The sequence below is a fragment of the Brachypodium distachyon genome, chromosome 3 (genome assembly GCF_000005505.3).
Source record: "Brachypodium distachyon strain Bd21 chromosome 3, Brachypodium_distachyon_v3.0, whole genome shotgun sequence".
Taxonomy (NCBI): domain Eukaryota; kingdom Viridiplantae; phylum Streptophyta; class Magnoliopsida; order Poales; family Poaceae; genus Brachypodium; species Brachypodium distachyon.
In genome coordinates this window covers 18,929,327-18,955,729 of record NC_016133.3, presented here as the reverse complement: position 1 = coordinate 18,955,729, position 26,403 = coordinate 18,929,327, and the positions used below count along the sequence as shown (strand labels likewise).

The window sequence follows — 26,403 nt, the reverse complement described above, 5'->3', positions numbered from 1 at the left end:
TTTCGGACGAGGTCAGGTACCCGGCCAGGTCCCCAAAACTGCAGTAAGCACTGCATGCATGCGCCATCCAGACATGCAGCCTGCAGCAGGCGTCCGGGTAGCTCCATCGACCGACCCGAGGCCGGCCGTCTGCTCTGCCATCCGCGAAATGAATGGCACCTCAGCATGCGACAGCGACGTACAAAGGCCTTGCAAACCCCTCTGTGATCAACTGATCACAAGTTGACAACATTTTCAATATTGTGACTTACCCCTCCATTTCATAAAGATTGGCACGGATTTAAACTAGAGCTAGATCTAATTCAAATCCGTGTCAACCTTTATGAAACGGAGAGAAACGCCCCTGCAACTTGCAAGTTTGCTCATTCTCTGTAGTGCACATGCATTGCGGCCACGATCTTGTGTTCGACATATTTCAGAGTTTTTCACTCAAACAATCAGTCGACGCTCAGAGCAGATGCCATGTAAATGTGCCGAGACCCGAGATACGAACTTGAGCTGGGACGGAGTTAATTAAGCTCACACCAAGTCAAGTCTAAGCTGTGCAATATAGAAGCTCACAGCAAGTTAACTTTCTATACCGACGAAACATGTCCCCGACAGGACAATAGTAGTTCTTTGAAGTGGAAAACAAGCTTCTCGTCCATGAATGCTGCAAACCAGAAATCTTACATCAACAAACAAAGTCACAGAAACGGAAAATGGAGCAATTAGTCACATACTTATAGCACAGGTCAAAAATCTTGCAGAACTATATTTACGTAGATCAGGCTGTTAAAGCACACTATTTGCCAGGAAGAGCACACGTGTTATAGTTAATGGATGGAAGGTGTATATACAAAAATTGCATCTATACAGTACTTATCATGGCAAGCTAGGAGGGGAAAGAGATGGCTTGGTCACTTTCAGCTCCCCGCAGTTGCTGATATATACAGTTTTCTGTGGGCGATCCCACATAGCTCGAGCAGTTTGAGCTCTTTCGTCGCCAATCAGCTGCGCAAACTCATTGAAGAAACGGATCCTTTCAGCTGGTTTATAGGTAGGTATGGTTGCGATGCTGGTGATAACGTCCATTCCTACATAATGAATGAAACAAACATCAAAACAGAAGGTAAATAAATTCGACAAGACCAACTATCGATATATCGCTCTCTTCCCGATAGCCAAGGGTGCTTCTATCCTTCCAGTAATATCAAGAAGGATCAAGCAGTCCAGAGAAAAGCTCAATGGTGTTTCACACTACGCTGAGGTCTTTTGAAAGTCATGTAAATTGCAAGATTGCAGTGCATGTCCACAGTCCACTAAAGAAAAAGATTAATAGTTAAACCTAAGTAATCTATATCAACAAGCTTCCTCCAATTTGTTAAGAAAACTAATATGGACAACCGTGGTGAATATAACAGGGTAATACAGCACATAGGCGTACAATATACCAACAGATAAGAGATACTAACTGTTTCCTAAACAGTTTCTTCAGCACTTCAGAAGTTCTAGTTTACTAAGAAATATAGAAAAGATAAAATCCCTGAGGTAAATTAATTTAAACTAGTTGAAAGGTACGCACAACAGATTCTAACTAAAACCACGATGTGCATTAGAGTAAACATCGTAAATTTTGATAAGATGCTGGTCCAGTGTTTGACATTTTTCAGTGTACATCTGAATCTAAACAGATGAACTTAATCTATTATCCACATGTGACAATCTGCCACTTGGAGGAAAAGCTAGTGGCATCAAAACATGGACCTTAAATGTGCATCAACATCACCCTTTCTCAACCACATATCAGTGGAGTAAGGCAACGCTACGCAACAATACATGGTCCCCAAGTCTTTAATGAAAGAACACTATTTGGAACATATCTTTCACCGCTTATCAGTTGACTTTTGTTTATACTTCGTGTCATTCACTCATGCACCAATGAACTTGCGACATATGTAGTTATGGCAACATTCACATATTCACGATAAGTAATTATTTGTCTGTTTGCAATGCTTAACATATTTTTATGAAGATTTAAAGAACATGTTCTGCATCTCACTGAGGGGTTCTTATGGGAGGAAAGAGACAGTATAACTGAAAATTCAGAAACTTGTACATGGACCAGTCTAGTGCTATCACCAGTAATATAGTATGCCATATGTTAGCTACTTAGCTAGAGAAAGAGGTCATAATCATTTGGCAAGAAGACTTCAGTTTAAACTGACATATTGCGTACTTGGTGCACTTGTTACATAGTTGCGTGCCAGAACAGTGCACTCGATAGACTATAACACATCAAGTCAAATGAACTGGATGAGCCACCAACTTTTCTCCCAGAAAATAGTCTGACAAAGCACTACAGAAGAACAACATAGTAGGCTAGAGGGCAAAATGGATCGTTCAATTTCAGCTTGCTAATTGGTTACTGGTTAGTCTATAAAGAGCAAACTGGTACTTTGTATATCTTCTGCAAAACTGATTTTTTTTTACAACTGTGGATCACTGCGATTTAGCGGAAATACAAATCCCAATTAAGATAATCAGAAATACAACTACTCCAAACTTAGATGGTTCATCAGAACCTCACAAAAACATTTTTTATCATTCAACTTTACTTCAGGTAGATGTTTGTGTGCTCGCATAAATGCGAATTATATTGAAGTGAATGCATGTTTAAGAACATAAATTCTTGGCAAATGGTTCGCCAACAGGAAAAGGGGTAAATGTAGATTCTTTAGCTATTGTAAGATGGCAACTAACAGCAACTAATTTCATGTCTACTAGGGATAACATTTATTTTACACACCTGAACTAGTATCTTGTGCTTGCGTGAGTGCATGTGTGTGAGCATAGTTGTGTCGTGTGCATGTGCATGTGTACATCAGGCACAAGACTTTGGGAACATGAGCGTTTGTGGCAGGGGCAGCAAACTTAAAACATAAACTGCTTTACTTACCCATAGTCATGATTATTCCTGGAAAAATGAGTTAGTTGGAAAAGAATACTGTCGGAGTAGATAGAAAAGCCTTAATTAACCAACCAAAACCAGACCATTGTTTTATGTAGTCAATTAAGCTAAAACATCTCAATGAAGATTTGCATGGTTTACTTTCGTGCTGACCTTCTACCCTAATCACCACAGTTCTATTAAATAACAGAGATAAGCCAAGAAATATGGAGTAAAGATGAGGATGGTATGGCACACTGTTGATAAGAACTAGGGCAGACATTGATTCATTGGTTGATGGTATGTAAGCTTTTCTGAAGAACTATGACATGAATAGATGATATGGAAACAAAGCTGGCACCAGCATTATCACCTGAAGGTTCAGGTTTAGAAATTCTACTCTGGGAATACTAAATTTGCTCTTAGTCTTACCAACCCTGGCATTAGTAGATTATTAACTAATCATTAGTTAAAGTTAAAACTCCAAATAATAGCTTGGTCACAAACTGAATGTTGACTAAAAATATAAAGGGAAGATCATCAAATTCTTGCAAGAGATTCAACACAAAATCTATGATAAACATCTAATATCAATGATTCTGAGGGAAGAAGTACTTACCTTCCAGTACAGTTCCAAAGACAATATTCTGGTCGTCAAGCTCCGGACAGGGCCCTGGCCCTGTAGTAACCAGGAATTCAACATTGTGATAATTAGGATTGAGTTTGATGCCCTCATCATCGTCATTCTGTCCAATGCATAAGGACAGCGTGCCAGGCCTTGCATGTCTTAGTTGATATGCTTTAGGGTCAACAGTCTCAGCATTGCTCACAAGGCCTGAGGGAGGTTGGACAGCACCCTTATCACGCCGAGGTTCTTGGTGGCCAGCAGCAAAGAACTGACCTTGACGGAGCTTGTGTACAAGTGCTCCTTGATATGCAGAAGCGGTGCAGGTAGCTTTGAAGTTGGCAGTAGTGATGGGGAGTAGCCGACCATAGAGGCCAAAGACTACACGGCCCAGGGTTTCAGAATCCGGGCATGAAGCCAGTTTAGCTCCTAAAGTGCGCTCAGAGCTAAAGTAGCTTGGACAGATGCTAAAGTCCATGAATACGCGATCTGTGATGGTGGTGTCAACTGTGGAGGTGGATGGAGCATTTGCATCATCTCTGGCAAACGAGGAGGAGGCATAGAGGAGAAGACAGGAGGCAGGGAGCAAGGCAAGAGACCGTCTTGGAATTTTGGGGGACTCGTTGTATTTATGGGTGTTATCATGGTTCGGTTTTGAGATAGGAAAACATGAATGCTGGCTGTTAGGGTGGTGCTGGAGGCTGCTAAGAGAACCGGGGTAAGCAATGGAGGAAGTAGCTCTTGAGTTTGATGAAGGTAATGCGGTGCTCATATATTTTCCTGCAAACACATCAGATGATGAGCGAGGTGTAAAATTTGCAAAAGTAAAATCTATAACTTATGCTTACTCTCTTTAGAACTAGCATAACATTTTGTCAGGGATAACTAGCAAATAGCACCCAGCATAAATAGCGTACAGCCCAGGCATTCCTAATTTAAGAACTCGAGGTATTTCTCTAATTTTCAGAATGAAGATACTAGAACTTCAATTTTTCAAATGTAGCCTTCCCAGGGTGGTGGAGCTTTGTGTAAGACATGGTTGTACAGAATACAGATGTAAAGCGACTATATTTTGGCAAAGAATCAGTAATGAAATAGTTATAATACACATATATACTGAAAATAGTCCCAAAGATTCTTAGATATAGTGATTTCATATTGCAGCCTGCTGCCAACTTGCTCTCCTCCATTGCCCCTCCAAAAACCCAGTCGGCATTCCCCATCAGCCCACTCTTAATAAGCCCATCTGTCCAAGAAGCCAACAATTCAACAAAAGAACAGCCAGCCCATCTGCTTGGGCATCGCCACCACACTGGCAAACTGGCAAATGGCATTCGTGACCTCATGAAGCTCAGGCAGGGCAAGCATGCGACGCTGGACACTGATGGGCGCCGGGGCTAGTTGAGACCAACGAACAGAGAGCCTGCAACAGCACACAACTGCAGTGCCTTTGCTTTGATTTTTCATCATGTGGCTTTGCTACTAGACATTATCTTGTTAGCTGTTACTTTTTACTATATTGTTGCCTTCATAATGGTTAATCTGTTAGTTGTCACAGCACTGGTGTGCGACTGTTTGTCCCTAGATGTATGGATGAATTGTGTATTTTGACAAAGACTCAAAATATGAATGGCCTCTTTGGATCAAGGAATTAGAAACCATAGGAATAGGAAAAATGCAAGATTGAGAGATGTCATGTTTATAGAATCCTGGTAATCAAAGGGGATCTGAGTTCATGTTTTGATTCCTACAGAATTGGGACCGTAGGAATTTGACAACCTCAATACTATATTCCTATGATCCAAAGGACTTTAATAGGAAAAGTCCTAAGGATTGAAATCCTCCAAAATCCCTACAATCCAAAGAGGCGTGAAGAGAAAGTCTATAGCTCTCTTGGTCTTAGCTTGACGGATAAAGATGATTTTTGCTAATGGCTTGGAAGTTTCTATTGAACCATCTTTAACGTTGTGTACACCAACAGTTTGAATGTTGACTCCGCCACTGAGCCTACCCTTTTGAAAATAAGCTGAAGAGGTGTTGCATAGTCACAGTAATCATTCCACAGAATGGGAAACCTAGGGCAATCTTGTGAAAGATTGTGCCTACCTACACAATTTTCTTGTCAATCAATACATGCTGCATAGCAACATACCCAAAAATTTACAGCTTGTGATGGATTCTTGCAAGTATTGCCAATCAATAGTCAATAATGCGGGTGAAGGTCCGTGTGCATCTGAGAGTTTGGTCACCATTATATTGACCTCGTAGTATGTGTGAATAGGGAGAACAGGGATGCTCCATCATCCATAAATTCCACAATAAAATCGCAGGCTTTGCAATGTACACGAGTAAACAATAAGATTCATAGACAGGCACTAGTCATGTCATCATTTGAGTCTTCAACTCAAGTCTGCCATCCTAAATCGGCCAGGTTTAAATTGTAAGTGCTCAGGACCTTCAGGATGTTGCTGCATTCATCATGATAATTTTCCCCTCAGTCAAATTAGGCTTTCTATCATATCGGTTACTTCTCAAAACATTGTTATTAGGTGGTGAGTTACACTTGTTCCGAGTTTGTGGCCGTGAAGAGGAGATCCTAAGTATGTTTAACGGAAAGATGCCATGTAATAACCAAAATGACTGGCCATCTAGTAAGCATTCGTCAATGTCCCTGGCGGCGACAAGGCCATGTTTTCAATTGAACTACGGTACAATTTTTGCATCTAAACTGAAGGCGTAATTCGGAAAGCAAGGAGCAGTTCCTTTCCTTCTACAAAAAAGGTAAAAATAAAAAAATGGAAATGAAGTGGTGGAAAGACGGCGCACAGACCTCCTCACCTTCCAGATCATCGGAGGCGGCGGACGGCAGAGGCCCACTCCGGCGGCTGTACCTGGCCCTGCGGCTGCGGAAGGCGGAGGCGCGGGTCGAGGAGGAAGAGGAGGTGAAGAGAAGGCGGTGGGACTTAGGGTTGTGGTCTCGGTGGTGGAGAGCGAGGGACGAAGCGGCGGTGGCCATGGTGGCGGCGGGAGAGAGCTGTGGCCTGTGGCCGGTGGTGGCCGAAAAGGATAAGGACGAGAATCCACAGCGGCGTGCCCCACCGAAGTGTTGCTCTTGCCCCAGCCACGGCCCAAACGCGGCCCAAACGAGGATTCAACAGGCCCCCTTGCTCCCCATCGCCCGTCCCTAAGAGCGACGTGGGTGTATGTGTTTCGATACTTTTTTCGCCGGCTGCTATTTTTTCGGCCGTATGTGGGCGCATCGGGTACATTTTGTTTTTAGCCGGCGTCTCCAAATGCCTCAGCTAACCAAATTTTACAAATATTGTAAATTGAAACAAGCACATTATTTGATAAGTTTTGAATCACATTTCAAACAAATTTAATCAAATTCAATCAAACAAATAAGAAAAACTAGACGTTTCCTCAAAACCTCCACAAATGCTCGACCAGATCATCTTGAAGTTGTTGATGAGTACCAGCGTTTTGAATTTCTTGCCGTCGGGTGTGCAAATGGTCAGTTCTTTCATGACCAATGCATACAGTCGATGCTGTCAAGCATACTTGAGGATCCTCTTTCTGCATTATGTGGCATGATCCGAGTTGCGTCTTCTGCAGTGGGTGTCCTCAAGTACTAGTCTCCAAACACCGGCACAATTGCCCTACATAACCTGTACATGCAATCGATGGCCGTGGACTCGGCCATGCGGAGGTAATCGTCCTGTGTATCGGCAAGAATTCCATAAGCAAGCAACCGGAGTGATACCGTGCATTTCTGAATTGATGTGAAACCAAATGTGCCGACGGCGTCCCTCTTCAATTTGAAGTAATTGTCGTACTCTCGGAGGTACTCGGCGATCTTCGAAAGGAGCTTCCGAGACATTCTGAAACGGTGCCGAAAGATCACATCGTTGTGTAATGGATCATCGGCGAAGTAGTCAGCGTACAGCATGCAGTAGCCTTCCATCATTTGCCTCGCCTTGCTCTTGCGGCGGCCCTTCCTCGATCCTCCCCTTCCCGGCCGATGTGCATCTTCGGCGATGAGGCCAAGAAGCGATGAGATGACGAGTTGATGCTCCTCTTCGCCGCCGGAGGCAGCATCATCGGTAGCGACTACTTCCTCGTCAAAAAAGCGTGGCGAGCATCTCTTCGTTGTCCGAATCCATGGCCTTGGCAAATTGTCGAACACTTTGCGAGCAAGGTGGCCGCGGGGTGGGCACCGACGGGGTGCTGGAACTGGCCGGCGGCGGACGATGGAACTGGAACTGCAGAGGCAAAGGAAGATCTACGCGGCGGTAGGGTTTTTTCTATCTACTGCGTACAGTCGCCGGTGAGAGGGGTGGTTCCGGCAGCGATTCGGGGGGTGGAAGTCGCCGAAGCTCACGAAGAGAGGCAAATGGGGGTATGTTTTTGGGTTTGTGACGCTAATAGTGCTGGCCCGCGAGGTTTTGCGCCCGAGCCGACGCCCCCCAATCGCGCTTAAGGAGGCCGGCTAAAAAAACAATTTGGGGAGGCGGGCTGGGTCGGAATTTTCGCGCCGTCTCGAGCTCCTCTGGCACCACAGCCTCCTCGATCTTCTCTCTGCCTCTGGCCCGTTGACGTGACCTTCGACTCTCCCCACTGACATAAGCTACCTCCACCTCGACCAGCCACCTTCTCCACGCTTCGCTTCGCCTCCTCCACGCCCCGCGATGTCGTCGTCGCCGCCATCCCGATTCTCCCGTGCCGACAATGCAGTAGTCGACTGGGAAGACAATGAGAGGAAGGGGCCGATGTCTCGTGTCCTCCCTACGCATGCCGTCACTGTCGTCCTGCCTCGAGCCTTGCACGCCGCATGTGCCCAAAGAAGAAGAGAGTATCAAATTAGAACATTTTGTTTTGGGTATCCTGTTTTGAATAAACTGCAAAAGTGGTGCAACTAATGGTTTTGGATACCAAAGATACATTATCTCAAATACTCCCTCCGATTCTAAATTGTTGTCAAAATATTACATGTATCTGGACGTTTTTTAAGAATAGATACATCCATATTTGAACAAATTTGAGTCAAGAATTTAGATTCAGAGAAAGTACTACATAATTTATCACACCACCTACACATACATTAATTGAGATACAGTTAAAATGCTCTAGGTTTGACATCGATTAGCGTGTCACGGATTTTCGTTTTACTAACCTCGCCAGAAAAGCATAATGTTCCTACGAAGACCGTCTCCATTTATAAGGAAAACTGGCACTTTAAGTGTTGATACTTTGTAGTTTGTTTTTTAATTGTGTGTGCTAACATGGTCTACCATTATCTAGAAGAACATTAGTAAGTACTCCCTCCGTTCCATCATTCTTGTCTCAAATTTGTCCAAAAATTGATGTATCTATTTTTTTTAAATGTCTGGATACATGTAATATTTCGACAAGAATTATAAAAGGGAAAGAGTACATTACATCCCAGTACTCAGCAAGACAGCAACGAAGGTAGACATAGAGGGGCAGATGTTGCCATGTTGGTTACAAAACGGTACTGGCTGGAGTTCCCGGACACAACAACAGCTGGGAAGACTATCAAGCAATGGGTCAGCAATTCAGCATAAAATAACAGAGAAGGACGGCTATATGCCATATCCAATTCAGGATAGTAATGTTCAATTCTGAATCCTGCTGATTGAACACATCATTTCCTGCACAACTCATTGACTCAACACTACCAACATGAGCGAAACCTCAAAACATTAGGAACCTTTCATCTTTTCCTCCACCAACTCAATGCAGCGGTGAAGCACCAGTTGAACAGGATTTAACATGCACATCATCTGATTTGCACCCTCGCTGTCGTCCTTCTCCATTTCCGACTGAACCCCTGCAACAACTGGTCTTAGTGGGATCAACCACTCTGAGTACACTTTTCGTGTCGTCTCTTGTCGGAACAGTTTTAGTGATCTGGATCCTGGTAAAAAGATAGGAAAAAGTTATCAAACAAACAATGCATTGATCCAGGGATTCATTCTGCAACATGCAAACCTTGATCCATTTATCAGGTGCCACAACACCAGGCATCCTTTCCTCTAAGATGGAGACCCTACTTTTTCTAGAATTAACCTTCTTCAGTTATGTGGGTTTACAAGTATGGCCAACGAAAATGGATGTCCAAGAATTTCAACACATTACTTGGGAATGGTACTCTATAAATGGCAGCAAAGGCCCCACTTAGTGGCTGAACATTAGTCAATGCTGTTTTAAGAAACCCGTTGAAGGCAATTATCGCCTTATTGGTTTGGTAAACCAACCTTATAATGTTGCATGCATTAAAGCTTTGACCGTCAAAAGTCAGTACAGTCCCACTTGTTACATCTTAACATGCATTGTCTGAAAACAGAACATTAAATTAAGTATCGAAATATTTATGGCATGTTTGGTTGATAGCCCTGCCTAGTCACACCTTTTCTACTAAACTGTGGCAAGACACAAAATGATTGGTGAAGAAATTGCTTGCCACAAGTTTGGCAAAAGTACGAGTGGGACATTTCGGAAATCAGTGCAAACTTTGAAACTTTCAGCTGCCAATATCTTTCAAACTAATTAGAAGGGATACTTGAAATCCATGTGTGTAGATTTGTCTCGACAGTGTTCTCATAACATAGTAATTCTGTTGGGTTCTATTAAGGTATCACAATAGAAATTATCAAATTAGTGGTCAAAGCTGTTATTTCAAGACTATGTTGATGTCCAAAACGACATGTTTTGTGAGATGGAGGAAGCAAGAGATTTTCTTAAGAGTATACAAAATATGCATGAACCCAAGGGAAACTTGAAGTTTGGAAACAAAGCAGATTTTTTTTGTTGCTTCAGTAATCGGGAGATGATGCAAATGGCATGAACTTGAAAAAACAGTCATGTACTCCCTCTGTCCCTAATTAATTGGTGCCAGCCTTTTTGCAAAGTAATCCCTGTAAATTTCCAAAATAAACCTGCAATCCACATCTTCAAATAAATGTGGACTGCGCATTAATTTCGAAAATTTACAGGGTTTTTTCGCAAAAGTTCCAATAGAACGTGGACTGCAGGTTTATTTCGGGAATTTACAGGGGTTCCTTTGCAAAAAAGCCGGCGCCAATTAATTAGGGACAGAGGGAGTAATGGTCAGATTGAGATTAGAAGATAAAATAATAATTCAAAATATTGGTACGTTACCTCTTGAATCTATTATCAGGATCAATCTGAGAAGGTTCAGAGCAGATAATACCTGCATACAAACAGAGAAAATGAAGACCGCAACAGATCATTATGTAGGCACAAGGCACAGAATGCTAGCAAAATGAAATTAGCAGGGCAAATAAGTATGAGGACAAGCAGGTCAGAAGCACTCCCAGTAGAATAATATAAAAAACGAGTTGCAACAGGGATTTACACAGCTAATTTGGAATCTCTTAAGTCTTGACATTAAGAAGAGCAAAGAACAAAAGGAAAGGGTACCTGTTCACTGTGATCAGGAAGACAAGGAGGACCACCTTCAGGAGGCCTCAAGATCAGCTCCACTAATTCAAGCGATTGAGAAGCCCAATGTGGTGAATCCCCAGCATCTTGTGATTGATCAGATTCAATCAAGTCCTTAGCTCGACTACTCTCTCTCACAACTTCGTTTTTCACCAGATCCAAGTGAATTGCAGTCTGAAACAGCAATAAACACAAGTTAGAATCTGATGGATGGAGTTACAAAATGAAGTTCAAATTGTCAAACAGCACGTTTCTGCCATTCCAAAAGACATTCTACATCAGAAAACATCACATGAAGGTAACCGAGAAACTGAAGTCCATAATATTGTTGTCCTGTTATTCTTTATTTTCTTTGTAGTTTACATATATGTCTCAGGCATCGACAAATAGTGCTCTCAGACATCAAAGGAGCAGAGGCTATGCAAAATGTACTTACCAAGGAGGGAAACATACTATTCTTTATGAGGGACTGTAAGATATCAAATCTCTGAGAGGATGGCACCACGGAAATAACCTGATAAGATTCAGGGTTACACTGCACATATCAAGATATCGAAGGAGCCAATATCACATTATACAACCATAGTTTAAAAACCAGAACAGCAGTCTGACCAGAAAAAACAGGGACCAGCACCTTGTCTGCTTTGGGTTTTTATAAGACCGTTTCAGTAAAACACCAGGAAATCAACATATACGAGGTGCGGCGGGCAGAGAACGAACTCAGGATCTCAACCCACCAAGCACGCATTCCCTCAGGAGAACCAATACCAACTGGACTGAGTTGGGTTTGTGACAAGCTAATCAAGCAGAGGATAAAAGTCAAATTTCCTCTAAATTAGCTTAAATGTCATTAAATTTACGTAATTTTTCCCACGTTGAACATGCTGAGACAGCGGTCAAACCAGCGAACAAGTGAACCTATCGCTCGACCGGTTCGCTCACCGGCCTGGGTTTTTAAACTATGCTACAAACAACGGAGGGGTTATTCAAATTTTGAATATAGTGGTTTCTATATTACGTTTCCACAATCATCAAAATAGAAAAACTACAATTCACATTTACTGCAAAAAATATGATTTTATAATTTATGATAATGAGAAGTAAATAAAAACAGAAAACCAGCTGACTACTCACACCTGATTACCTTTTTCAAAGTAGCAAAAGCTTTCTTCCGCATCAATGGATCTGGGGCAGCTATCATGACGCTTTCAATGGCCTGTCAATATTTTTAAAATATTGATACAGTACATTTGAACATATTCTCCAACCTTCTAAGAAAATGAAAACATTACCTTGAGTGTGGCAAAAAATTGAGTAGAATATAGGAAATCTTCATGATCCTTGGTTTCCTCAATACAATTTTCATCAACTAGAGTCAACAATAAGTCTATACTATAAGATTTGATTACCCATGGGTAATTAACTGAGGACAAGACATATCTAAACATGTTAATTGCTTCCCATTTCCTGATATAGTTGTCCTGAACTTCCTTAATTGCAGATTCCAACTCTGCCCCAGCATATTTTGACATGTCATCATGCATATAGGTCCAGACAGCTGTAACATAGTAACATAGTCCAAGAATGTTACCAAGCAGCATCCAAAGAATAATGAAATTTCTGTAGTAGGAAAGATTTATCAAACCTAGAAGACTTGCGCCTTCCACGGTGAAAGAGAAGCAGCCCAGAAAATCAGCATCTTCTTCTACATCACTTTGCAGACAAATGCGTAACTTAGCAATGAAGGAAACATAACATAATAACTTGAAGTGAACAGAAAAATGTAAATAATTTGGATGAGTTAACCACCTTTAGAGAGTTTGTTGGTGGCTGAGGTCACCTCATTACCAGTTAAAAGACCCAAATAGGTGAATCCACAAAATGTAACAATTTTGAAATGCTGAAGAACAAGTGAACCACAAGCAGAGAGAATATGCTGATGTTTGCTTTCTGATATAAGGGCCTGCAAGAAAGTTTTGCATATCAAACTGGATATAACTTACATGGATATTCTAAAGATAACTTCAATTATGTACTCACTATGTTCTGAAGGGAGTATAGACCAAGTATCAAACATAGCTCTTCTTTCTTGTGGTTAACCTTTTGGTGAACAAAACAGAAACTCAGAATCAATCAAACAAATAAGTACAAGTTTCAGAAATGTATCCAAATCAACAAACCATTGTTTTGCACATTTCTTGAATGGCATTGCCGATTTGGAGTGCTGCATTGAACAGATCAACCGCAGTTGTTCCATGTTCCTCATCACACTCTGATATAATAGCATGCATAACTCGAAGGACAGCAGGAAGTACAACCTTTACTTGCTCGATATGTCTCCTCTGAATCATAATAAGCACTGGTCCAAAGAAATCATGGCTATGAAGAATGCATATCTCTAACATATTTATCTAATCTATGTACAAACCACAATGTAAGCTCAAGTATCTTTAGTTCCATTCTGGACTAATTTCTTATTATTTTAGGGCATCAGGCTGATGTTTCGAGGCAAGAAACAGGCAAAAATAATGATGAATATGGTAATGTCTGCGTAAGTCACATACCTCTCGCAAGCATATCAAGTATAAGGACGAAGTATGCTGACCCATTAAATGCTAGTGGTGTATCTAATGCCTACATCAACCCAAAGACAATATTATGAACCAAAACAGGTGACTAGCTAACAACAAATAACAGTATCAGCTAGACATAATGCAATAGAGATGATTTTAGCATTTCAAAATTTTGAGTGAGAAACTGCTAAAGGATGAATAGATGCTAGCCACGTGCCCTTGGCATTACATAAATCTTAACTAAATATAACAGCGGTTGATAACCCAAGATTTTAAAATTGTCAGTGTCTTATAAGGAAAGCAAAGCATATCAAGTAAGCATCATACAGTCCAGGCTGGTATCAATCACACATCTTCAGAAATGAGAACAAAATTACATATGGATGCAAAAGACGCCATTTACATATACTTCCATCCAGCATTAAAACTTCTAGAACCAGGCCAAAATGTGACAAAAATCTGAAGTCGGGACTCATAGTAAGTTTTCATGGCAATGTTCCCTAATCTAGTCCCCATTCCTCCTGGGCCCTGGCTGTTTACAAATACATATGATTCCTTTAGATATGTAAAACATACACAGAAATCAAAGCCGTTTTTATAAAATGTAATAAACTTTGCAATTTAAGGCCTCTTTGGATCATAAGATTTTCAAAGGAAAAATAGAGGATTCCAACCCCAAGGAATAATACCTATAGATGCCATTTGGATCATAGGATTTGCACCAAAGGAATTTCATACGATAGGATTTTTTTCCTCCAAATCTTGGAGGAATCCAAGCATAAGGTCTAACCTCTTTGAAAATTTCCTTTGAAAGTTCCAATGCATCTTCTCTCTATCTCTCTCCTCTCTTACTTCATCTAGTCTCAAAATTCCTATGTTTTCCTATGGAACATCCAAACACTCTTTTTTAACAATTCCTATGTTTTGAATCCCTATAGTATACAAAATGCCATGGCATTCCAATCCTATGTTTTTTTCTATCCCTATGACTTTGCAATCCTACAATCCAAAGAGGCCCTTAAAGACTTCTTGTCCTAAATAGAGCAAATAACTCCTTTTTCCAATTGCGCGCTTCAAGTTTCCAGATGCAGGACCAAGTTTATGTCAGCATTTCAAGATGCCACAGCAACTGCTAATATTAATGAGTAACTGACCTCACAGAGGATGGAGAGCATGTCTCTTGGGTTGCAATTTGACACGAGGAGCTCAATGATAGTCTTGGCAATGTCCCGGCAATTCCCCATCCTAGCACCCAACTTCGCCACAGGTTTCGGAAGCTCTAGAGAGAGGGCGTCTATGGCCATCTATCACAGAATAGCAACAGAATCAGGAGACCACCAATCGCAACACGAAACGCCATTCCGAGGCGAGGATAAGAAAAACCGAGGGTACTGCAGCACACGGACCTGGTTCGAGGACGGGCACGAGAGGAACGCGTGAACCTCGCGGAGCAGCTGCTCTGAGACCATGTTAGCCGTGTCGGGCCGCGCGGCATCGCCTCCCGCGTCGGCATCGGCGCTTCCGCCGAATATTTCTACAACGGCGGCGGTGGCTGCGCCGGAGGAGGCAGGATCGCCGGACTCGAACACCTGGAACAGGGTGGGGGTTTAGGGTTTAGGAGGGCATGGAGAACTATGAAGTTCAAGAGGTTTACTTAGGTAGGCAATTACTTGGGAGAGAGCGGCGAGTGCTTCCAGCAGACGCGCGGTGGTTGGACTGGAGGAGGATGAGTCGCCGGTGACGTCCCCGGCGGCGGCGAACGGGTCACCGCTGGCCATGGAGCTGCGTGGGGGTAAAGGGATCCGGCCAATTGCGGTGGGTTCGGCCCAGTGGCCCATCGAGGTCAAGGACTGCTAGTTTGACCCCATCATTTTAGCCTAGAATCCTGAAATTCATTTTGAATTTCAGAAATAAACTTAGTTGGTTGGCACAGAACTGGTCACATGACTTTAATCTCAAATTTCATGAAATTGCACTGTAACTAACCCTAATTTTTCTCCAAAAGCCATCATTTCTCTGGAGTTGTCACTCACTCTACTAATCCATGTGGTAGACAAACATGATTTTTTAACAAGAAATTCAAGTTTAACCAAATGAAATCCTATCGAAAATTGGATTTCATTTCATTTCTACCAAATGAAATGAAACGATGGCTGCCAAACGGGCTATTAGCTTTATACTCTCTCCGTTCCATATTTTTTGTCGAAATCTTACATGTATCTAGACACTTTTTAGGAATAAATTTAAGACAAGAATTATGAAACGGAGGTAGTAACTGTTAAGACTTTACAGATCGTAGGAACCGGTTGGGTCTTCCAACCAAGTTGCTGGTGCTGTTTGGCAAGCCATTGATCTAATTTACGTGTGACAGTGTTCAAATGATACTTTCACAATTTATCGCGTGGACACAATCATCATACAATGTGGGCACAATCGTCATACAACGTTGCACCGAGGAATGCATATTGTTAGAGCTATGAAGCTAAAGATTGGACGGTTGTGGCCAACTTTTTGCACAAGGAACAACCCAAATCTTAAAGCAATAGCTTCACCTAGCCTAACATCCAGCCAACATCGCAACTTTTGGTTCAAACTTCAAACGTGATTTCTGGTTCGCCGCAACAATGAAATCGTCTTTGTAGTCACCGAGGTTGGTGCCCGCTGATCCAGAGAGGGTGTCAATGTCAAATGATGCATCCACATTTAGTTTCACCATATCGTGTGGCAGACGTGCCCGACCACTCCACTTTCCTCACGCCAAAATCAAATATCTGACTTGATCATCCATAGCGATCAAGGTGCTCATCTCAAACTTCTATAAGGGCCGGACCAACCACCTCGATACAGTACAAAATCCAACTTGACATACAAGCTAGGTTTTATAGGAAATAGTTAGAATCATAACTATATAGCAATCATGCTTAATTGTCATATATGCTACGGTAAAAACATTTCGCTAGTTATGCACATGAGGCTTAATAGGTAATGAGGTCGACTCTTAAGTAACCCTCAGGACATCGTCAAATATTGACTCCTAGCGGACTCTCATTAAAAAAATATTGATACAGAGGAGCGGAGAAAATTAATTGTTCTTGAAGAATTGAACTCTTTACCTCTATGCATGATCGAATTTAATGATAACAAATCGTGCGATGTTAGCTTATGACATAACTCTACCTTTGTGGATGAACTTAGTCGACTTTTGACTAAGACTCTAAACTTTTAAATCTATTTCTATGTTATCTATTAATTTGCAGTTGATGGTTGTTCACCTCCTCCACCACCACCATTTCCTCCACAACGACTACTAGACCCAACAAACAAATCCCACACTTCCCTTACTCATCCACTTATTTTGAGCCATTTGATCGCGATACACAACTCAGATAAACACATTAATTGAAGAAACTAAAAAAACATGCAGCTCACGTCGTCCTTACCGTCCACCTAGCCGCATCGTCCACGTGTCGCCCTCCTCGCCGTGTTGTCCTCCATTAGCCCCAACGGGCGCCCACACCGCTCTGATCATTCTCCTTGCGATCTATTAGGGTTTTTTTTTGTCGACGTGAATCTCAAGCAATGGGTGGCTCTACCGAGCCAATGACCATGTGCTCGATGCGCTCTTTTGGATTCGTATGCGAAAGAAGTTCCAATGGTATATAATTGCTATAACACATAATTCACACATTATTGATAGAAATAGTAGTACTTTATGATATTATAGTTTATTTATTGATCTAACAAGTACTCCCTCTGTTTCATAATTCTTGTCGAAATATTACATGTATCCAGACACTTTTTAGAAATAGATACATCCATTTTTGTTCAAATTCGAGACAAGAATTATGTAACGGAGGAAGTACTAATTTATGACATTAGAGTTATTTCATTGCCAAGCCAACAAATCACTTGATATTCAATATTTATCATACTCCATTCTACTTTTTGGAGATGTATTAACAACTTGTGTTTTTTAGAGTTATTTATTTTCCGTGTCTCAGGCCGGCCCAAAAATGCCCGGACCGATGGTCACCGTTACCGGTGGACCGTGATTGGAAATTGGGATGCTTCGGATTGAGACGAGATTTGAGGACCGGATGATTTGTTCTAAAGTGTGACATCGAGGAGGGACAAGAATTAGACGTGTCGTGCTAGCGTTTCCTAAACATGAAAGCACCGTGGGCATCATGTACGAGATATTCGACAGTTGAGATGCTCCTAATCCAATACAGTATAACTCATGCTTTTATATTAGCGAAGATGAAGAGTAAACACGGAGTAGTATTAGCGAAATGAGTATGGGGGCGAAGAGTGAAACGTGTTAACAGGCAATACCGCAATAACCATCGTGATGCGCAAGCTTAAACCTAACTTGGGAGCACGGATCTGTCTCAAGTCCACTCGCCACCCACATGTCCGGCGCGGCATCACGGTCTCGACTCATCGCTACTCCCCGCCCCGCCTCTCCTCGATCCAATCCCGGCTGTCCATCATCCCGGGCAGGGAATCCGCACCCTCCATTCCGCCTCCTCTTAGCATCCAACGCCCTCCCTCCAACCGTTCCACATCACAGACATCCCCTCCGCCATGAAACCACCACCCGAGCTCCCCCTCCTCCGGCCCCTACTTAGCCGCCGCCACCTCTCCTCGTCCTCCGCCGACGCCGCCGCCGCCACCGAGCTCCTGGGCGCGCTCTCAGGCACCCCCTCCCCCGACGCGGCGCGCGACCTCGCCGCCTTGCTCCGCCGTCTCGGCCGCCGCGGCCTCGCGTCCGCCCTCTCGTCCCTCCCCTCCCCACTCCCCGCGGCGTCCGCCCTCCGCCTCCTGCACCACCTCATCACCAGCGCTCCGGCCTCCGCCACCGCTGCCTCCCCGTCATCCAGCCACGACCACGACCTCGACCTCCTGTCCCCGCGCGTCTCCGCGTTCCTCCTCCCCTCCCTCGTTGCCGATCGCTCCACCTTGCCCTCCGCGCGCCGCCTAATCAAACGCCTCCTGCACCTGCACCCCGTCCAGACCGCCGCAGCGGCTGTCGCGGACGCCTCCTCCACGCCCTCCTCGGACCTGCTCATCAACACCTGCGTCACCTCCTCAGCACGCGGCTCCCTCAGACTGGCCGTCGACGCCTTCCACGTGCTCTCCTCGCGGCGCGCCTCGCCCTCGGTCAAGACCTGCAATGCACTTCTCGAAGCCCTTGCACGCACCGGCAACCTCGGTGCCACCTGCAAGGTGTTCGATGAAATGCGTGATTGTAAGACCGTCACTCCGAATGGGTACTCGTACACCTCTATGATCAAGGCCCTCTGCAAGGTTGGAAAGGTGGATGACGGTTTCAAGATTCTTTCAGATTTAATTCATGCTGGGCTGCAGCAATCTGCTGGTGCAGTGCCATACAATTTGCTGATGGATGCACTTTGCAAGAGTGGGAGAGTGGATGAGGCCATTCGGTTGAAGGGGAGGATGGAAGAGAGCAGGGTGGCTCCGAGCATGGTCACGTTTGGTATTCTGATCAATGGTCTTAAAAGGAGTGATCGTTTCGGGGAGGTTGGTGCGCTGTTGCGGGAGATGGAAGGGTTAGGGATCACCCCAAATGAGGTCATCTGCAATGAGCTTATTGATTGGCATTGTAGAAAGGGTCATTTCACAGAAGCAATCAGGTTGTTCGATGAAATGGTCTCAAAGGAGATGAAGTCAACAGCCGTGACTTACAATTTGATTGCTAGAGCTCTATGCAAGGAAGGGGAGATGGAGCGTGCTGAGCGGATATTGGAGGAGATGTTGTCAACTGGGATGACAATTCATTCTGGTTTGTTCAATTCAGTGGTTGCAGGGCTTCTTCAAAGGACTGGAAGGTTGGAGTCTGTGGTAAGGCTTATAAGCGAAATGGTTAAAAGAGGTATGAAACCAAATGATGCTCTGATGACAGCTTGTACGAAACAACTTTGCCAGGGCAGGAGACACCAAGAAGCAGTTGGAATTTGGTTGAAGATGTTGGAGAAAGGTTTATGTATCAATATTGCAACTTCCAATGCACTTATTCATGGGCTTTGTGAGGGGAAAAACATGAAAGGAGCTACTGAGGTTCTAAGGACCATGGTTAATAAGGGGATGGAATTGGATAACATCACATATAACATAATGATTCAAGGTTGCTGCAAAGACAGTAAAATAGAGGAAGCTCTTAAACTCCGTGATGACATGATCAGAAAAGGGTTTAAGCCTGATGCTTACATGTTCAATAGTATCATACATGCTTATTGCGATTTGGGTAAAATGGAAGAGGCCCTTCACCTGTTGGGTCAGATGAAAATTGAGGGCGTTCAGCCAGATGTTGTATCATATGGCACTATAATAGATGGTTACTGTAAAGCAAAGGATATTCAGAAAGCAAATGAATATTTGAATGAATTGATGGCCTGCGGGTTAAAACCAAATGCTGTCATCTATAATGCACTTATTGGTGGTTACGGTAGAAATGGCAACATTTCTGGTGCAATCGGTGTCCTTGACACTATGGAGTCTATCGGCATACAACCAACTAATGTAACTTATTGCAGTCTTATGCACTGGATGTGTCATGCTGGTCTTGTTGATGAGGCGAAGACCATGTTTGAACAAAGCAGAAAAAATAGCATTGAGGTGGGAGTAGTTGGCTACACAATTATGATCCAAGGACTTTGCAAAATAGGAAAAATGGATGAAGCTATGAATTACTTTGAGGAGATGCGGTCCAGGAGTATACCTCCAAATAAGATTACTTACACCACTCTGATGTATGCCTATTGTAAATCTGGTAACAACGAAGAAGCCTCCAAGCTTTTTGACGAGATGGTGAGCTCAGGAATTGTTCCTGATAATGTCTCTTACAATACACTAGTTACAGGGTTTTCTCAAGTGGATTCATTAGATAAGGCTATAGAAAAGGCTGCTGAAATATCAAGTATTATGACACAAAATGATTGTTTGGACAATGTATTAGTTAATAGGATAACAACACCTTGGTGCGAGAAAGAAGTTGCTTCCAGTGAATGATGATCCAAGCATGGATGGGAACTGAAGTATATAGAGGCTCCCACCTTGCTATTGGGCATAGGCAAATCGCCTTTAGCATTTCGTGGTCATCAGATGCTACATTGGAGAGCAATCGAACAGCAACAGCCAGCATGTTGCCCTTAAAGTTCATTATCGGTAAAGTTTACTTGGTCATCAACCTGCTACTTTGTGGGGGTGTTCAACAGAAGCACAAGATTACCCTGAAGGTTTATAATTGGTAAATTATACACTCTTACCTGATTTAGTTGTTTTTTTGCCTGTGGTAACATAGAGTTCAGTTTTCAACCATGAAATGCTTTGGTATATTCGGGTTTCCTAAAAGGCTGTACTTTTCTTTAGAGGTCCAAAAGGCTGTGCTAATGCTTCATCAGTGCATATATTTATGGCAGTTTTGCATTATGTCTCTTATTCATTCCCATGAGTAGCTGAAAAACCCTACCTGAAATGTTTTCTTAGTTTTACTTTTGTTGTTGTAGCACCCAATCATATTCTGGAAATAGAAGAAGTGAAGCAAATAATCTTGTTCTCAAGCAGGACATCCTTTATTCTTTCCGTTGGCAAGGAAAAAACATCAAGCAGCATGTTATGCATATGTACTGGACTGTAACATATCAAGATCTTGTTTGCTCATTGGTACACATTTACAAAGGCTGACTTTGGTTGTCAGATACAACACCTTGAGAGCACATTACATAGAAGATCAATGCATATACAAGAATTGAACAGAAACACCTGCTGCAAGTTGCAGAAAGGTAATAATGGTTTCCTCCCTTATGCTCTAGGACTATTATTAGACACATTAATTCTTTTCCATTTTCATCTGAATGGACATTACTTTGTAGTCCTTAATGAATCTGACGGTGTCTTTCATGCATCTGAATGCACACACACGGGGTCCTTGGATTAAAATAGTAATTTAAAATTACGTGTACGTGTTCTTACAATTGCTTCATTATTTTGTAGATGTACACATTGAAGAGGCGTAACCTCCAAACTTTAGGCCAAAAATATGTCCATTTGTGTTCTGCACAAAAATAACGAGGTTTTTGTTCTGAAACTACAAAATGTGCAATATGTTTTATTTTGTACATCACACAAGAAAAAAACAATTGCAGGTTCACACTTCATCCAATGATGTACTGTACACATTCTCTGGATTTTCCAAAACTTGGGAGTGGCCTGAAGCACCATGGTGCTTGTGCACTCAGGTGACTCAGGTGTACCAATGCATTTTCCACAGTGCTCCCTGTATTATTTAACTAAGATTCTGTTATCAGTTTAATTTGTAGTGTTTGGATGAGCATTTCTAATTTCCTAGAACAGCAACAGCCAACAATTATGCATTTGTTTAAGCTTCACTTATAAGATATTCTGTGCTCAATCCATGTGATGCAACTTTGCTCTGTTACGGCCTCTTTTGTCTTTTACTCATGTCCTAGAGTCTGTGCCCGCAAACTTACTGAAGTTTGACTGCCAATAAACTTCATGCTCAATGCGGGGTGCGAGTTTTGTCTTTTTTAACTTGATGTCCAAGAGCCTGCAAACTTACTGAATTTTGACCGGTGACTGCGAAGGCGCCAATAGATTTAAAATATCTAGATTGGCTATATGAAATCTAAACCATTAGGTTGCTCTCCGTAATATTTTTTCTATAGTAGATCTTGATCTTAATGTACAGTCGCAAAGGGTGAAATAGCATTTTGGAGACTCGAATGCAAAAAATATCAAGTAAAAACAAAGGTGGTTGTATTTTCTATTAACAGTTCTTTTTAGAAACACCAAGTGCAACTCATAGATGCACATACACAGAGACACCACCAAACACATGCACTCACACACATGGAGGTGATTTGGCTCTGAAAAATATCAAAATCGGTTACCACTTGCCAGTTATGCTGAAAACAACGCATGGCAGGTAACGCAGTGCAACTGAGCATGTATTAGTATAGCAGCTACCAGGGCCCATGCAAGCAGAGGACTTCGGTTATTCTCAGTTTTGCACCATGATCTCCCTGGTCACAGACAAGAAACCTGTTGAGTTTAAGTATAGAGATATGGGAACAAGAATCTGATATTATAATCTACTTCTGAGAAAATATAATATGGCAGAAATGATTATATGTGAAATATGAATAATTTCTCTCTAATATGCACTTTGGTCCTTCTGTCTTGTCTTTTTTTTTAACTTCTGCACTTGTTTATAACAATGAATGTCATCTGGGTATTTCAATGTTGCCATCCTATAAGAGATTTGGTATCTTACTGGTGTGTTTTACTCGTTAGTAAGAACACATTTTATATCCTCTAGTAAGTTTAAATGCTGTGATGTTTCCAGACCTCTGTCTTATTGATGCTTGAGATGAATCTAGCAGATTTTTTTTTGAGGAAAATAATCTAGCATAAAATATTAAGTTGAGAAATTTATGGTCCTCTATTTCTCAGTCACCTTCATCTCAATCGTTTTCAGAAGGACATGTTGTCAGATTATCACAAACATGCTGGTTGCAGATTTCAGCTTCATATTTTGATCCTTTGAAATTCTGAAATATTTTTCTACTCTGTGGCTGCAGATCTATTATACGGTGTAGAACTGAATTTTGACAGTCACTAAAGCCGAGTGATTGTGATGGTGTTGAATCTGACCAATTGGAAGATGATGGGGCATTCTATCTTGGAGCTCTCATGCTTGGCTTGGTAAAGATGAGGTTGAATCCTGTGGAAGCATGTCCTCCCTGTCTCCGTGATCACAGTGAACAGGTACTCCTTCCAATTGCAAATGTAGGTCATTTTGGATATTGACATGATTTAAGGTACTACTTGGATAGTTCATTTATATCATAATTCGGTTGTACTCCGTAAATCTGAAACTTTGATATAGTATTAAAATACTTTTCACAACAAATCAATAGTCATACCATTTTATTTTTCCATCCCAAAATAAGTGACGTGGATTTGTACAAGAATCTATACAAATCCACATCACTTATTTCCGGACGGAGGGAGTACATTTTTGTATATAGTAACGCACAAACCTACAAACCTTTTACTGCTAAAATATTACAGTATGTATAATCTGACTAATATTACTGCTCAAGAAATTTGTATAAACAATGGTCAAACCAACAAGCCTTTTATATAAAACCTGACCAACCTTTTACCTTTTTGTATAATGGAATCTGAATAATATCTACTGCTCAAGAATTTTGTACAACAGCGTTACAGCAATCAAACCTGCAAACCTTTTATATAAATCTGCCAAAAAGAATTGTGATATAATGATGGTGAAACCTACAAACTTGTGATTGATGAGAATTCTGAACTTACTACTCAGCAGGATCAAGATCAGGAAAGTAACTCCAAAATGAGCAAATGTGTGGTCGTAACGGTTGATAATAACAAGGATGGTAGCGCAGATCAGACCATTTGCAGGTTAAATCCTGCTCAACCAGTACTGTACAGCTGTGTTGGGTTGGTGGAGGAAATCATCAAAGATTACTAATGTTTTCGGTTTTCACTATTCACTCGTCCTAACAATCGCAGAGTACTGACTACTGATCCGGTAGCATGGAAAGTATGAAACATTGTTGATGTTTTCTGTTTCGGGAGGACTATAAGTTTGAAGGGACTGGCCGTTCTGTTTTGGGAGGACTAGAAGTTTGAAGGGAACTGGCCGTTCTGTTTTGGGAGGATTAAAATTTGAAGGGAACTTGCATACGACCATCTTTCTTTCTCTTTTCACGATACGTTTCGTTCAAAGAATCTCTTTCTGTGAATTATTGACATATATGTACAATCAGTACATGCTACAATGAGCGAAATACAGCGATAGTACGTCCCTGTACTTGAGATCTTGACTCACTTTAGTCCTTGTACTCACAAAGTGCTAAACTTTTGTCCTCTTGTGTTTTCACTCGCTTCAATTCTCCAGCCAGCGTAATGAACGACAACATGGTCGGTCAATCACAACAGCGTGGCACGGTGCGACGCATGAGATGTTTGTGTGGCAAACTGTCGCACCCTCAACTTTGCAATTTGCCCCCTTGATATTTTCGTTCTTGTTCGTGACAGGGGCGACTGCGGAGGGGTTTGGCATGCTAGTGGCGATTGGTTGACTGAGACGATAACTAACACGTGAAAGGTCTTTTTTTTGAAAAGGTCCCTGCTGTATATTAAAACTGTGGGGCAAGATCCCCACTGCATGGTACAACTCGAGTTACATTCTGGACCAAGAAGAATACAAAATTACACTCGGGTCCCTAAAGTACACATGGGGAAATCCTAACAGAAGACCACCACGTGTCTGAGCCACACTCTTGAGCTGCCACGACGGCCAGATGTGCCGTCCACGCGTCCTCCTGAGGCCCTCCTCGCCAACTTTCGCGAAGACTCGGTAGAGGTTGCTGCCGGCGAGACGAGGCCATTTGGGGATGGAGATGCCGCCGGAGCCAAAACATGAAGAGGCCACCATGCTCCGGTAGCCAAGTGAAAGCCCCTTCCATGGTCAGATGACGCCAAGGGACGTTGGTCGCATCGCCGACCTGCTCGTCGACCATTCCCCTGTTCCTACGACCCATGACGGGGCCTCCAAAAGAGGAGGTTGAAGAGGACCAGAGGGAATGATAAACTTGCAGAATCAGTAGAGCTAGCTCTTTGCCATTGCATGAGATTTGGGGGAAAATCATCAACAACAAAGAAGAGGGAGAAGCCATATGAATTGATGAAGAACATGCCCTCTCCTCGTACTAGCTTGCTTCCAAATCCAGGCATCCAAATGAGCACCAAAAGAAGCATGCCAAATGAGATGATATGCAGAAGAAACATTCGACATATTGGTAGAACACATGCAGGGAAATTTATTGAACGAAAGCAAGAGGGGAAGACTAAGGAAGACAGATCTCAGAGACTCAAGCACCTTCGAATCGGAAACTCTGGCCATGACCAGAGCAAAAAGAGGAAGGAGATGATGACTCAGGTCTGTGGGGAGCTCGGATCTGGAGGTACCATGAGAGGATCCATGGGATTCAATCAAGGCAAGAACCAAAATATCCAGATCAGAGGAAGGGGCACCTTTATTTAGAGGAAAGGGGAGCATGGGAGAGAAGATCTTGCCACAACCGCCATGGCCGGAGGTTCCAGCATAGACCACTGCAGCAAAGAACATCATCCCACAAAGCAACCGGAGTGCTCTCACCGGTGACTGAAATCCCCTCACCATGGCCATAAGGACCCGACTACAGATCCAACATATACATGCACATAATCACCATCCTCTCCCACTCCGACCAGGAGCGCCGGCGGAGGAGAGGGGATGGGGAGCAGGCGACACTACAACCGGCACGAGGCCAAGCAACTCTGCAGAGAACGAGAGACGGAGAGGGGCGGAGTACAGGCGTCGGCTCAGAATCAATTAGTGGCTTGAAAGAACTGCTCTTTCGCCGCACGTGAAAGGTCTCAACATGACACTATTATCCTAAACGGAGCGGTCAATGCCTCTGATCTGGTGGCCGGAAGGCGAGCTGCCCTTGAGTTGCAGATTTTAGGTCGATTTCGACGCCAATCATCCCATGCAGCATGTTTATTTAGGTCGTTGAGTCATCTCTTCATGGAACTCGATTTAGGCTAAATTAGGATTTTTCCTCATTGTTGATTTACGCCCATAAAGAAATGTTTAATACTAGAGTTTTTTTTGGATGGCCAGCGTTCTATCCCGACCCGGCCTGGCCCGAAAACACGAGAAC

At 42.7% G+C, this 26,403-nt stretch overlaps 3 protein-coding genes across 15 annotated transcripts; 1 reads left to right on the top strand and 2 right to left on the bottom strand.

Annotated features, from left to right (window-relative positions):
* Nucleotides 1-686: 686 nt before the first annotated feature.
* LOC100846319 (peptidyl-prolyl cis-trans isomerase CYP28, chloroplastic) lies at nucleotides 687-6,677 on the bottom strand. 2 transcript variants are annotated; one of them, XM_003573618.4, is made up of 3 exons: nucleotides 6,393-6,677; nucleotides 3,549-4,334; nucleotides 687-1,076 (listed from the first exon to the last, which is right to left on the bottom strand). In XM_003573618.4, the coding sequence occupies exons 1-3, from the start codon at nucleotides 6,568-6,570 to the stop codon at nucleotides 865-867; spliced, it is 1,176 nt and encodes a 391-aa protein (XP_003573666.2). In that variant the 5' UTR covers nucleotides 6,571-6,677; the 3' UTR covers nucleotides 687-864. The 2 variants fall into 2 exon arrangements, with proteins under 2 accessions (XP_003573666.2, XP_010234554.1); XM_010236252.3 differs by having other exon boundaries at nucleotides 6,385-6,530.
* A 2,268-nt stretch (nucleotides 6,678-8,945) lies between these two features.
* LOC100846013 (aberrant root formation protein 4) lies at nucleotides 8,946-15,455 on the bottom strand. Of its 2 annotated transcripts, XM_003573617.4 has the most exons (14): nucleotides 15,283-15,455; nucleotides 15,019-15,201; nucleotides 14,767-14,916; nucleotides 13,604-13,673; nucleotides 13,220-13,398; nucleotides 13,080-13,139; nucleotides 12,849-13,002; nucleotides 12,685-12,744; nucleotides 12,332-12,597; nucleotides 12,184-12,255; nucleotides 11,476-11,553; nucleotides 11,019-11,213; nucleotides 10,737-10,788; nucleotides 8,946-9,492 (listed from the first exon to the last, which is right to left on the bottom strand). In XM_003573617.4, exons 1-14 carry the CDS (start codon nucleotides 15,448-15,450, stop codon nucleotides 9,278-9,280), a joined length of 1,902 nt encoding a protein of 633 aa, XP_003573665.2. In that variant the 5' UTR covers nucleotides 15,451-15,455; the 3' UTR covers nucleotides 8,946-9,277. The 2 variants fall into 2 exon arrangements, with proteins under 2 accessions (XP_003573665.2, XP_010234553.2); XM_010236251.3 differs by lacking the exon at nucleotides 11,476-11,553.
* A 2,584-nt stretch (nucleotides 15,456-18,039) lies between these two features.
* LOC100845708 (pentatricopeptide repeat-containing protein At4g19440, chloroplastic) lies at nucleotides 18,040-24,553 on the top strand. Of its 11 annotated transcripts, none has more exons than XM_014901673.2 (6): nucleotides 18,040-20,882; nucleotides 21,333-21,417; nucleotides 21,629-21,707; nucleotides 21,781-21,873; nucleotides 23,236-23,422; nucleotides 23,997-24,553. In XM_014901673.2, exon 1 carries the CDS (start codon nucleotides 18,200-18,202, stop codon nucleotides 20,642-20,644), a length of 2,445 nt encoding a protein of 814 aa, XP_014757159.1. In that variant the 5' UTR covers nucleotides 18,040-18,199; the 3' UTR covers nucleotides 20,645-20,882; nucleotides 21,333-21,417; nucleotides 21,629-21,707; nucleotides 21,781-21,873; nucleotides 23,236-23,422; nucleotides 23,997-24,553. The 11 variants fall into 11 exon arrangements, with proteins under 11 accessions (XP_014757159.1, XP_014757156.1, XP_003573664.2 ...); XM_014901670.2 differs by having other exon boundaries at nucleotides 21,200-21,417; XM_003573616.4 differs by having other exon boundaries at nucleotides 21,142-21,417; nucleotides 24,000-24,553.
* The last annotated feature ends 1,850 nt before the right edge of the window (nucleotides 24,554-26,403 follow it).